The 13,847-nt window shown below is 44.4% G+C and overlaps 1 protein-coding gene across 2 annotated transcripts in view; it reads left to right on the top strand.

Annotated features, from left to right (window-relative positions):
- PMP22 (peripheral myelin protein 22) overlaps positions 1-13,847 on the top strand; it is a 28,811-nt gene that overhangs the window by 9,373 nt on the left and 5,591 nt on the right. For both annotated transcript variants that reach the window (XM_028717127.2, XM_028717128.2), the window contains exon 4: positions 12,066-12,206. In XM_028717127.2, coding sequence (XP_028572960.1) covers positions 12,066-12,206 — 141 coding nt within the window. The remainder of the gene's footprint in view (positions 1-12,065; positions 12,207-13,847) is intronic.

The raw sequence follows: 13,847 nt of genomic DNA, 5'->3' as shown, positions 1-13,847 counted from the left end.
CTCTTGTATTGGAAATGACAGTATTAACTGGTATATAAAATATGAAGAATAAGGGGGTAAAGGATAGAAGCAGAATTTAAAAACTGGTTGGTATTTCCATACAACCTATGGACTGCCAGGTGTAGTTGAACTCTGACTCCTATCATCCCTGACCATTTGACATGTTCACTGGGCCTGATGGGAGCTGGGGTCCCGCAATGTCTGGAGGGCGTCAGAGTTTCCCATACCTGACGTACAAGATGAGTTGGAGACCTGAGGCTTGGGAAGGGGAGACATGGTTGCCTACTTGCATAGTTTGGGACAGTGACTGGTTGCTTGTTTTTCGTTTTTGTTTTTAAATATGGACCTTTATTCTTCTCTCACTCGTGTGGCATGTCCATATGAACATACTTCTGGCAGCATTTTCTCTCTAGAATCCTTGACTCCAGGGAATGGGAGCATGTTGTGTGTTGCAAACAATGAGCTGCTTTTGCTCTGTGGAAAGTTTACGAAGGAACTGGTGTGACCTTCTAAATCGCTGCAGTATATTTCATGCTGGAGCTCTGTGATACCCTGGGTTTAAAAGACCCCTAGGTGCCCAGTAGCTGTTGTGGGAGCTCAGCGTGGAGGCTTCTGCTGGAATGTTAAACTATCCCGAAAGCTTCAAGGCCCATGGCTGCTCTTTCCCCCAGAAGAGAAAACTCCGCAAAATGGGTGTGTGTGGATGGTGCTGTTTTGTGCCTCTCTGCTGGCCCCTAGTGGTGCCAGCTCCATATGCAAGCGCCTGGGTACATCTGTGTAACAATGTGGCAGATTTACACGGCTGCAGCGATATCCTTAATCAGCATTCGGTGGCATTAGTTTCGGCATAGCTATATGTGCAGGGTAGGCAAGCCGTTTCAGAGTCGCTCATGCATGGCGGAATTTGGCTGTGTTTGTGTTTCCAATAAAAGATGTCCTTCTTAATTATGTCCTGCAAATTGGGGGTGCCTGTTAGCACAGCAGGGAAAGGCTAAACTATTATTAGCCATGTAAATTTATAGTGGTGGATGTTCCAGATTTTTACTAACTTATGGGAAAGAAGTACAGTGGTACCTCGGGTTACATACGCTTCAGGTTTCATACGCTTCAGGTTACAGACTCCGCTAACCCAGAAATAGTACTCGGGTTAAGAACTTTGCTTCAGGATGAGAACAGAAATCGTGCTCTGGTGGCGCGGCGGCAGCAGGAGGCCCCATTAGCTAAAGTGGTGCTTCAGGTTAAGAACAGTTTCAGGTTAAGTACAGACCTCTGGAACGAATTAAGTACTTAACCCGAGGTACCACTGTATATTTCTTATCCCAAAGGATAACCACAATGAAATAATAAAGAATTGTAGATTTGGGCCACAAGGGTCAAATAGTCCGATCCACTGCAATGCAGGAATCTTTTGCCCAACATGGGCCTCAAACCCATGACTCTGAGATCAAGAGTCTCATGCCCTACTGACTGAGCTATCACTTGGCCTTTTTTTTTTTTTTTTTGGATAAGTAAATTGTGAGAATAGGAGGATGGCCCATAACAAAACTTGGATTCCTTTTCTCTGCCTCCTTACTTCTGTTACTTTGTCGGCTTCACTTTGACACTGTTACAGTCTCAGCTGCAACAATGAGGCTCACAATCTTGCACTGATGCTAAGGCTGCAATTGTATTGAAGGCTTGAATGCCACAAGTCCCTCAGACCGTTGAGTGTTTTCTGCTCCGCCCTGTAATATACCCAAATTCCACTTGCACCCTAAGAGATGGTTGCTGCTGAGACATCTTGCATCTTCTTCCTGATGCATGCAGGGCACATGGCAGTGCATCCAGCCATTTTGTGTTTGTTTGTGTGTGTACATATTGCACGGACCACAGAGGGAGGTGATCGCCCCTACTTCACTTAATCGGTATCAGTGACCAGTCAGTCCTCACACCCTGGGATGTGGTTCCATGCTTACCAAGCATAGCCTCTCATTTGGAGGCTTGGAGAAGAGCAGGCCTCTAGATGCTTATAGGTGTGGTGCAGAAAGGCCTCGAGGTATGGTTAGGTGTGCTTTAGTATCCTCAGTTCATGGCCAACACTAAGGGGGTAGGATTGCAGTTCATTCTGTGCAAAGTACCTGTACCCTTTGCCAGCTCATATGTGGTGTCAGCTGATATAGATCTGGTAGACACCACAGCCCATTCCCCAATGCAAAGCTGGCAGAATTCCCAGGGGCAATTGTGGGATCCATATACGTTCTGGTAAGCTCCTGAGGGAATCAAGAGACCCCTTTTCAAGAAGCTGCTGTGAACCTGGAACTATTTCAAGTGATTTATCTGCAGATCTACTATCGGGAAGCCGTCTTGGTTTCCCTTGTCGACCACAAATGTGCCATGAGTAGTTTGTGAGTGTGCATTAATAATAATATCGCCTTCTTGTCTCCGGTTCTGTGGCCTGTAGGATTTTTTTTGCTATTGAGCCCTATAGGTAATGGATTTTACCAGTTGTGCTTTTCATTCACACATCTTTTCTTTCTTTCTTTCTTTCTTTCTGGCAGAACATTGCCAGAAGACTGAATTCTACACTGGGAGGGGGAGTTACAGAATTAAGCAGAATACAATCCTCCCTTAGCCTTTTATGTCTGGGACAAGCTTGTTTGATCTGAGCACATTTCCCCCAGTAAGGATAACTCCTCAATTAGCTGACCAGTATGCGGTCATTGCATGTTCAAATGTTCTGGTCATAGTTTAGTTTGTTCTGCCAGACATTCCTCATGCGGACTTATCTAAGGAATTCAGGACTGAATCCCACTTGTACCAAAATGAATATCTGTCAGATTCTCTGTTGAAGTGATGCCGCTGCAGTTGGTGAAGTATAGCCTCTCGATCAAGCCCATATAGCATTTTTCAAATTACATTTCTAGGGACACAGACACACACCCTTCTCTTCTCAATGTTCTTACTTTCTCAACATGGTTGCAGAATCCAGAGTCTTGGGATTGTTGAGGTCTTCAAAGCCTTGACAAGACCATGGAGCTAGGTGTGCTACCTCTTCTCATCAACCCTGTTTCTGCACTGTGAGCACAGGACTGAATGAAGCCTTTTTGCCATATTTCCCCCCTGATAAACATGCTATGCCTTTAATAGTTTGCATAACAAGCGTAAATCCATTAGGTGCAATTTCATTGCAGGTCATTGCATCTATTTGAATTTCTTCATGACAGGCTGCTGCTGTGAATACAGAACCTGTTTAGAATGGAATTTGTTGTGATGATGGTACATAGCCCTATATAGAAATATCTCAGCTCCTGAATCTGCTTTAGTTTGTACTCTGGATGCAAACAGGACAGGATTAGGCTAGCTTCTCCCGGTGCATAGGATGATCATATTTTTCCTGACAGGGTTCTTGTGCCCCCCCCCCCAATATGGGGATGGTGAAACAGCACCTGTTGAATCTCTGTTCTGTAGCTGTTTAAAGGCAGAGGAGCACTGCCACAATTTTGGCAAGCATACGGCCCTGTTAATCTAGCCACTCTGCTGCTGTGCAGAACTGGAGTCCTACACATCACAGAATTGAGAGTGGAATATAAGGAAACAGCTGACTGCTTCAGTGCCTAATACAAACAGGCAGATGGAGACACCTCTTTACATGACGTGTGATGAATTTATGGAGGTTGATGCCACAAGATTGGGTGCCAGTCACTAGCTTAGATGACTTTCAAGGAAGACCAGGCAAATGCATGGAGGAAAAGTCTTGTCAATGGCTATTAGCTGCATGAGGGATGTATTCAGCATCTCAGTGCTGGTTATTGCCTTCATGTCCTGTTTGCGGTTTCCCCAGAAGCATTGGTTGGCCGCTGTGGGAAGCAGGATTCTTCTGCTTGACCTATCAGTGCCCTGTTGCCTAGTTCCCTGGAGCTCTTGAACCAGAGTTGAGGAACCTTTGGCCCACCAGGTGTTGCTGAACTACAACTTGCACAATTCCTGGCCATTGGCTGTGCTTTCTGGGAGGGATGGGAGTTGTGGTTTAGGAATATCTGGAGGGCCACAGGTTTCTCACACCCATGGCCTCAAGAAACAAAGCAGCCTTGCTTTGTTTGCAGATTCTCCCATCACAATATCCCTGTTCTAGGCAAAGCGTCAGCTGCATGTCCGGCCTGGTAAGGAAAAGTCAGTGGCAGCACTATAAATTAGGGTGTGGTGATATTTAGGGTGGGATGCTTTCTCAGCCAAGGATTATTGTCTCCTAGGAGTACCATGAAGTATACTGTAAATGCCCTGAAGCATTGCAATGGAGCCTAAGGGGCATTAGAATTAGGCAGGAGAAAAATGTAAGGCATGCCAAACATCTCCTTGAGATGTTCTCCTCTTTGGAAATGCTTACCTTGCTTGTTGGAGAAGCCACCAGGCAGGGAGCAGATAAGTGACTCATATAGACATGGAGGCGAAGGCACCTCTCCCCCCCAAAAAATTCAAAATGCTTTGCAATCAACTAGAAATCTTGTGTGTTTGCAAATGCAAGCAGCCTCTGCATGAAGAGGGCCCAAGTGCATTCTTGTCATTCTTTCGTTAGAAGAATCTCAATTTATGGCTTCTCTGCCCCCTCCTCACTAGTAAAGAATGCTAGTCTGTTAATTTTAGTTCTCAGTGAAATTTGCTTGAGAGCCTGGTACTGCAAGATAGCAAACAGAACAAAAAGATAGCGCCCTTATTTTTCTTTCTTTTTAAATGGCACGGTTGCCCTTTTGGCTTGGACCTCATGACCGTAATATATAAATACATCTAGGAAAAATAAAACACAGCTAAAATTACAGATCAAAACAGGCAACTGAAAGGCCTCCCACATCTAATTCTCTCCACCTGCTTAGATAGCAAAAGTCTTACATCAGTCTTGGAATATACCTAGATGGGAGTCTGAGCTAGAGACCAGCCTCTTGCTGATGGTATTTAGGGGCATGAAGGCATTGTTGGGAGACTGCAGTGGATACAGTAGTGCATTGTGAGGGCATGATATGATCCTGGTAATGTAGTGCTTTAAGTTAAAGCTCCGACAATGGGTCCTCTTCCTCAGCATGCAGACACTCTTTGGGTGGGATTTATACTGGTGGAGGCATTCAAATATTCAGGTGGGGAAAAGTTTTGGTTCCCCAAATGTTGCTGAACAACAACAGCAATTTATTACTTGTACCCTGCCCATCTGACTGGGTTGCCCCAGTCACTCTGGGCAGCTTCCAACAGAATATAAAAGAACACACGATGCAACTCCCATCATTTCTGGCCATTGGCCATGCTCGCTGGAACTGATGGGAATTGTAGTTCAGCAATGTCTGGAGGCCCAAAGCTTTCCCATCCCTGAAATATGTGATGCCCTACCTGCTGTCAAAATGGCGCAGTCCAGGAAAAATGGGACCCCTGTCCGTGACTCGGTCCCTCCATGGCAAAAGACCTCCCAGCTGTTATTGTTGCAGCCTCCTCTCAATTCATCTCACCCCCATCCAGCCGCCCAACTATAGTCAGATGCTGCCCTGTGCAAGATTAGCTCAGTGGCACCATTGTGAGATTGGGTTACACAAATCCACAAGGTTAGACCACACCAGTTAGTTATGACAGATTCCTGCAACTTGCCATTTTCTTTTGTTTTGCAAGTGCAAGAGAGCCAGGTTTTGTCCAGCGGGCTTATAATGCAGGGGAGACAAGCGAGGGAACTGGAGCACTAATGTGCTGCTTTGGAAAACAACCTGCCTTGGTCTAAATTGCTTCTCTAGTGTTTTGTGGACAGTTGGTCTGAAAAGAACAGGCAGGAGAGAGGGTGCCGCTAAATAAGAAAGCTGCCAAATTGCCGACAAATTAGCCCACTGGTTTTTGTGCTCCATCTTTAAAATTGATTTGAGGAAAACTAAAATGGATTTGGTTTCCTCTGCCAAAATCCTGGGATTGGAGGGTCTGGGTAAAATTGTTTCCTTGGATTATTCCTTGCTTGACAAGAGAACTCTGTCTCCTCCCTCTTCTCTCCCTGCCATTTCCTTAATGTGGCTAGTTCTATTTTTTGGGTGATGGTGGTGCCCAAGTTACTGGCTCATCACAAGGTGCTTTAGGGGTGGGGTTCCCACTTCAACTTGGGGCACCTTATCTTTACGTTTGCCAAGCCCAGAACTCCACCAAAGACTTTGGGTTTGGCTTGGGATTCATTTGAAGCTGCTACACACCCCTAGGAAACAGGAAAATAGTATTTCAGTTAACACATGTACTTAGTGTCATTACAGTACATGTTACATTGTGAATATGGGCTGTGTGTGTGAGGGATCTTTTTGCTTGGCAATCTTGAAAGTGCTAATCTCAAAACTGGATTGCTGGGGGGCAAATAACATGTATGAGCCCACTCATCAAACGGTGCATTTTCATTTGCTTCCGCAAGGCTGCAAGTTCAGTCAAGAACATGCAAGGCTGCCAAACCAATGCTCCCTCTATCCCAGTATGGTTGATGCTGCCTGGTAGCTGCTCTCCAAGGTTTTCTGGCCAGTCTTAATTGGAGATGCTGGGGAGCGAACCTGGTACCTTTTGTATGCAAAACATGCTGCTGACAACACTTCTCTCAGTGTTCCACGAATGGGGGAAAGGTGTACAGGACTAGCAACCTTAACAATGTGTGGTTAAAAGTGGTGAAAAAGCAGTCCTCTTAATGCAAAGGTGAGGAAAATCTTCACTGCAAGCTTTCTGTCTATCGGTCTGTCTTTCTTTTCTTTTTAAATATACAGTGGTACCTTGGGTTACATATGCTTCAGGTTACAGACTCCGCTAACCCAGAAATAGTGCTTCAGGTTAAGAACTTCCACACCACACAGAGACACGTGTTGTTGGGGGCCTGTGCGGTGCACAATTTTTATTTATAAAGCATATAAATGGAGACCATACAACATCAAAATGGTCTCCTTTCATAACTCCTCTTGAAGCCTTCTTGTGATGGCTTAGATGCTCAGGCAGAGTAATGTCCCAAACCCTCTCAGATCATCCATCCCTGGAGAGAATTCACTGCATCCTTACTTATCTCATTCTGAATAGCTTAGCTGTGGAATTGTGTTTACTTCTTTTCTGCATATTGTCACATTTGTGTTAATATTATTACCCCCCCCCCCCAAAAAAAAGCCTGTTTGGGCTACATAGACTACAGTCTATGCCAATTTTTACTATGTATTTTCCATTCATATGTAACATTCTATCCATTGTTAGTGGGCTGCTCTGACATCCCCATCAGTCCAAGCATGCCACATTCTTTCCACCTACCGTTGCCTCAATGCTGTACTGTGTTTATCTTATCAACATGCCTCTTATATCTTCCGAGGCCAGTTCTTTGGCTCTGACAGTCTTATTATTCTGCCCCTCAAGATTTAGAGGAGTTTTTCTTTCGCTGTCATTTGCTCCAGTCAGCTGGCACACTGGTGTACATCAACTGAAGCTGCTCACTCTGCGGGTCACGCTCTGAATTAGCTGCACTTTACCATTTCAGTATTGTTGACTTTAGTTAGTTGAGGCTTTCTGAGCTCTCCGGCAGAGGTCCCCCCCCCCCCCGACCTTCTCCCACTTCAGGTCTTGCTTGGATCAGATTTGCTAGGGAATGAAATCAAGACCATTGTACTTCATTTATTTGACTTACATTCTGCCCTTCCTCCAAAAGGGAGCCCAGGGTAGCAAGCAACAAGCGATAAAACCAGAAAAAAACATCTTTTAGGACAGCGGTCAGCAAACTTTTTCAGCAGGGAGCCGGTCCACTGTCCCTCAGACCTTGTGGGGGGGCTGGACTATATTTGGGGTAGGGGGATGAACGAATTCATCGCCTTCTCAATCCGGCCCACGAATGGTCCGGGAATCATGTTTTTATATGAGTAGAATGTGTGCTTTTATTTAAAATGCATCTCTGGCTTATTTGTGGGGCACAGGAATTCGTTCATTCCCCCCCCCCCCAAAAAAAAAAAATATAGTCTGGCCCACCATATGGTCTGAGGGATGGTGGACTGGCCCATGGCTGAAAAAGGTTGCTGACCCCTGCTCTAACCACTACACTCCCACTAGGCTATTGCTGCTGCTCCACTCTGTGTTTGACCCTTGGTGCTCAGGGGAAAATAAGCACACCATGTCAGTAAATGAACTGGGCCACTTGTAAAGCCCTCCAACTGCAGCTCTGAGAGCCTGCAATCTGGAGACGGCTGCATTTATTTATTAGTTGCTTACACTAGTGACACTTGTAATAGCTCTTTTCTGCCTGGGGCTACATTCTTGAAAGCTTCTACAATGATAAAGGGCTTGAAAAAACCTGCACAGTGCATATCATTCTTATTCCTCCTCCTTTTTCTTTCTTTTTAATCTAAAAGAAATAAAGTAATTAGGCATTCGAAACCCTTCATGTGGGTTTCTCATTAGACCACCTAAACGATCTCCAAAATGTTATCTTCCTCTCAGAGAGTTTTATTCAAAGGGTGTGTGTGTGTGTGTGTGTGTGTGTGTGTGTGTCTGTGTGTGTGTGAAGAGTAAAAGCTCTCCCTCTGACTGCTGTGGGGTTCAGTTGCAACTTGTGTGTGGGGCAGATCATGTAGGACTTTCTCATAAAATGGGCACCCCACCTTCAGGCGTCAAAGTTGTAGGAAAGCCCCACACAATCCGCTCCACCCACACTGTTGCATCATTCTGTGACACTCCCCCTGCCCCATCACATCATGGAAAAGTGGCTTCTACGCTGGTGTGCATGAATCGAGTCACAATCCCTTCTGGAAACTCTGCATTTCAACACTTTGTAATCCTTCCAGAACTTCTCTTTCACCAGCAGAGGCACCCACCCGCCAGCATTTGGCTGTGCAATAGCAGCAGAGTGACTGCTCCTGTTCAATAAAAAGGGAGCCCGTGGGAAGACTTGGGATTCCATCAGAGGTAGCATTGTGCCACATCTTTTGGGAGAAGGGATGAAGCTCAGTGGTAGATCACGTGCCTTGCATGCTGAAGGCCCCAGGTTCAGTCCTTGGAAGCCACTGACACTAAGTCTAGACAAAGCTGAGCTTAATGGACCAATGTGCTTGCTCAGTATGAAACTACTTCATATATTTCTATCCTCTATTTTATGGTGAAATAGCTTCAAGAGTTTCAGAAGCCTCAGATATACAATCATATGTGAAGTCTCATAGGAAACATCCCTGTGGTTTGTACACATTTTTGGAAAAGTGGGTATTTTTGGAAGAGCGAATTATATTTGTCCTCAGTAGTGTTTGAATTGGCTTCCATTAATTTTGGTGTGGGCCATTCTCCTGTGATAGACAGTCTGCTTGGATGAATGACTCCAGATGAAGTTCTAAGGGAGCAGGATGTACGTGTGGGAGTTGAGATTTATTTGGGATACTGGAATGACAGCTGGCCCTTGCTTCTGTAAAATATCTAACATGATTGGGGCAAAATCCTAAGCACACTTAGGTTGGAAATAAGACTCATTGAAACCAAATAAGCGTGCATAGGATGGGAACGTTAGTGACTCACCAAGAACAGTGAATGCCCAATATTCACCATTTTTATCTGACCCTATTAATGGACTTATCTAGTAGTACAAGCCCTACTTTCCCCGCTGCTACATAATTGAAGTCTGTCTTCTGAGCTGCCAGCTAACTTCTTTCCACAGCAGTATCTCTAGTGGTGAAATGGAAATATTTATGGATTTATTTCATAAAATTTATACACTGCTTGATTGTAAAAAAACAAAAACCCTCAAAGCATTTCACAAATAATAAAGCAGTAAAATCAAGAAAAAATTATAAGCCTTCTTGAAAACATACAAAAGTTTCAATGCTGAAACACTGGAATTTGCCTCCAATTTGCCTCTTGGGATTATGGCCTAAATATACTGAGTAAATATTACTATGTTCCTTCTTAATAAACAATGCATTTATTGAAAAGAATTTTAAAAACCTGAGCTTTGGGGATATTCAGGACTTCTGTTTGCAGAAGCTTATGTTGTAGCTGAAATGGGGGCTGGGAGAGAGAGATGATTACAGTAAATTAAAACTAAAGTTAATATGGTGTTTGCATGGGAATAATCAGGATATCGTAAATTTCTGCATAAGAAATCAAGTGCAATGGCCAAAACCTCTTTTAAAAGCTGTGATTTCAAAAGAACTATGGCAATATTAGATAAAATATGTACCCAGATTCCCAATGCCCAAATCTTTCATGTTTTGCTAAGGAAGTTGGGATACATTGTGGGTCAGGATGGAACTCTTCTAAGGCAGAGAGGACCTGGGCACCATAAACAGAAATAGCAGATGGTACAGACTTGACAGCACACAAGCCTCTCATCCAAAGGATGCTCCATTGAAGCCCCTCTTGCTTCCAAAATATGCAAAGCTAGAGTTCTGATGAAATTCTCAGAGCCTGCCTTAGAATAGCCAGACCACCAGTTTGCAGGTTTCTATGCCTCCTAGACAAAGCAGCAGTAGTAAGAGCCCTAGTCATTGAAAGGCCGTCTGTTGCATGTGCAAGTCGAGCAATCTTTTTGCTTGGTCTGCTAACTTCCAGGGGGCTATAAATAGGTGGAGCTGTTCCACTGGGTTAAGCCAACCCTGCCGTCTCCCTTTTATGCCTGCAGGAGTAAACTGTGTTATAGAGAAACTTAAAGGTTCCTGGGGTGAAGCAGTGCGCTGTTGTGGTATTCGGAGTGCTCATTGTAGTGTTTGTTTTGCAAGGACACTTACCCACCCAAAAGGCATGCAAATAGTTCAGCTCTGACTCAGACATCAAGGATGGCCTTTTGACTGAGCTCATGTTGTAAGTCTCCTGACTTTTGACAGCTGGGCTGCAAGTGGCTCGCCTAAGGTTCCAAATGGGGACAGGACTGTCACTTAACGATGCTTGGTTATTTCAGACTTTTGCAGCTTTCTTAGCACCCCGGTCGAAGCAGCAGCCATGTTGGGGCCTTTCTAAATAGCTGCTGTTCTACCCCCTCTGGAGATTGCACAGCTGCTTCTCTAAACCCTCTTGCCAGCGTATTGCTGCAAGCACTGCTGCCATGGAGAAATTGCAAATGTTCAGTTCCTCAGGCCACTGATAAGATCAGTGGTTTGGAAACTGCAATTCTTCTCCCACAACTGCAGGTCATTCAGATGAAGTGCTGTGGTTAGCGATCTTGGGTCATGAGCATAGCGTCTAGCAAATGACTGTGGAATGTGACAAAATTGGGGTGGGGAACCTCCGGACTGCAGGCTGAATCTGGTCCTCTAGCTCTCTCTAGCTGGCCCTGCTTTGCATCCCTAAAGGGCAATCGTGTCAATTAGTTTTGTTTGACTCAGCCAGGAACTTCCAACCTCGCCAAATGGGTAAAATATCAAGAGCTGCAGGCAAGCTAGCTCTGGAAATGATAGAAAGGGGGCTATGAACAGCTGCTTCATTATTAGGTTCTGGGAGAGTTGTGAGCCAGTGAGTAAGTTGTGGTCTCCTTGTTGTACTTTCCGTGTTTATCCTCTGAAAATTGGATAAAAAGCTCTGAAGGTTTGGTTGGAGATGGCACAAATGGCCAGAAAAATTGCTCAGTTCCTGCTCACCCCAGAAGCAGCACTTATGAAACACCCTTGAATTTCCTCCTTGTATGCTTGAGGTGAGATTTGCAAGAGACTCTATTGGTGCCTTAATTCTGGAACTGCTTGGTTACCTTCCCAGGAAGAAACATGTGCCCCAACAGCAGAGTCTGAAAGTGCTTGACTTCTATTAACACATAGCGGGGTAGCTATCCTGATGCCCTCCAAATGTTTTTTTGGACTCCCATTATCCCTATCCAACATGGCAAATGGTGAGGGATTTGAGGAGCTGTAGTCCAACAGTCTCTGGAGGCACCATGTTGGCTACGATTGATATATATGTTTATGATAGTCAATAGATTTGTACTGTAGCTTTCATACAAAGAGAATCACTGGATCTTTTTTTTTTTACTGCTTTGCTATCTCATGTTCAGCAGCCAGAGAAGGGAATTTTCTGCCCTTGCACAGATAAATCTGTAGAACCTCTACCTCTGGTCTGCATTGCCCTAATGGCTTTTTGTGTGTGTCTTCCTTTTTTTACAGAATGGCTGCAGGGTGTCCAAGCTCTGATGATCCTTTCCATCATCTTCAGCGTATTGTCTTTGTTCCTGTTCTTCTGCCAGCTCTTCACTCTCACTAAGGGCGGACGGTTCTACCTTACTGGCATTTTCCAGATCCTTGCTGGTAAGTAAAGGGGAGTGGAATTGCATATCCTGGGACATTGCCACGGGAAATTGTCCAAGATGGAGCATTGGTTAATGATGGAAAGCAAGGGAGACTCCAGAATAGCAAAGTTAAGATGCAGAACATGATTTTTTCTAACCTGTCATGTGCTCTGCATGTATGTAGGATTATTCTTAAATTCCTTACACAACATTCTAAAGAAAGAAAGGGCAAGACAACTTAAAATAATATAGGATATTTAATATTTTTAAAAAATCATTTAGATGACAGCACAGCACATTTAGCAATTGAATTTTAATAATTTAAATTATTAATAATTTAATAATTATGCTTACTATTGAAAAAGGCTGGTTACTATTGTAAGCAACAAGAATTCTCTGGTTGTATTGAACAACATTATGCAGGGTGTGAGGAAGTTGCTGTAACTGTCTGCATGTGGGTGCACCTGCTCCCTGCCAGAGAGAATGCAGACCTTGCTGAGAAAGGGAACATTGTCTGGAAAAAACAATCTCAGAAAATTAGAATATTGTGAAAAGGTGCAGTAGCTATTCAATCCATAGCACCTGCAATGGGTTCCTGAGCCTTTAAATGGTCTCTCAAGTCTGGTTCAGTAGGAAGCACAATCATGGGGAAGGCTGCTGACCTGACAGTTGTGCAGAAAGCCATCATTGAGACCCTCCATAAGGAGGGGAAAGCCTCAAAAGGTAATTGCAGAAGAAGTTGGATGTTCCCAAAGTGCTGTATTGAAGCACATTAATGGAAAGTTATGCGGAAGGGGAAAGTGTGGAAGACAAAGGTGCACAAGCAGCAGGGATGACCACAGCCTGGAGAGGATTGTCAGGAAAAGACCATTCAAATGTGTTGGGGACTTTCACAAGGAGTGGACTGAGGCTGGAGTTAGTGCATCAAGAGCCACCACACACAGACGGATCCTGGAGATGGGCTTCAAATGTCGTATTCCTCTTGTCAAGCCATTCCTGAACAAGAAACAAGGTCAGAAGTGTCTTACCTGGGCTCAAGGAAAAAAAGAACTGGTCTGTTGCTCAGTGGTCCCAAGCCTCTTTTCTGATGAGAGCAACTTTTGCATCTCATTTGGAAACCAAGGACCCAAAGTCTGGAGGAAGAATGGGGAGGCACACAATGCCAGATGCCTGAAGTCCAGTGTGAAGTTTCCACAGTCTGTGTTGATTTGGGGAGCCATGTCATCAGCTGGTGTTGGTCCACTGTGCTTCATTAAGTCCAGGGTCAATGCAGCTGTCTACCAGGAGATTTTGGAGCACTTCATGCTTTCTTCCACAGATGAGCTTTATGGGGAGGCTGACTTCAGCTGTATGCCGTAATCATCACAGTTATAACAAATAAAGGCTTGACACATCTCACTTTGCATGTCATGAGTCTATCTCACATATTAGTTTCACCTTTTAAGCTGAATTACCGAAATAAATGAACTTTTCCACGATATTCTAATTTTTCGAGTTTCACCTGTAAACTTGAGCCAAGTTATCAATAAACTTTGTGAAGGTCAGACTGGAGCCTACATTTGTTGGGAATCATTCTGCAAAGAAACAGTAAAGATGTTTGTACCTTTAAGAACTGTTTCTGTGAGCTCTGGGCAGATTGGGTACAGCTGGTCATGACTAC

The sequence above is a fragment of the Podarcis muralis genome, chromosome 2 (genome assembly GCF_964188315.1).
Source record: "Podarcis muralis chromosome 2, rPodMur119.hap1.1, whole genome shotgun sequence".
Taxonomy (NCBI): domain Eukaryota; kingdom Metazoa; phylum Chordata; class Lepidosauria; order Squamata; family Lacertidae; genus Podarcis; species Podarcis muralis.
This window is presented reverse-complemented; position numbering and strand designations above follow the sequence as displayed.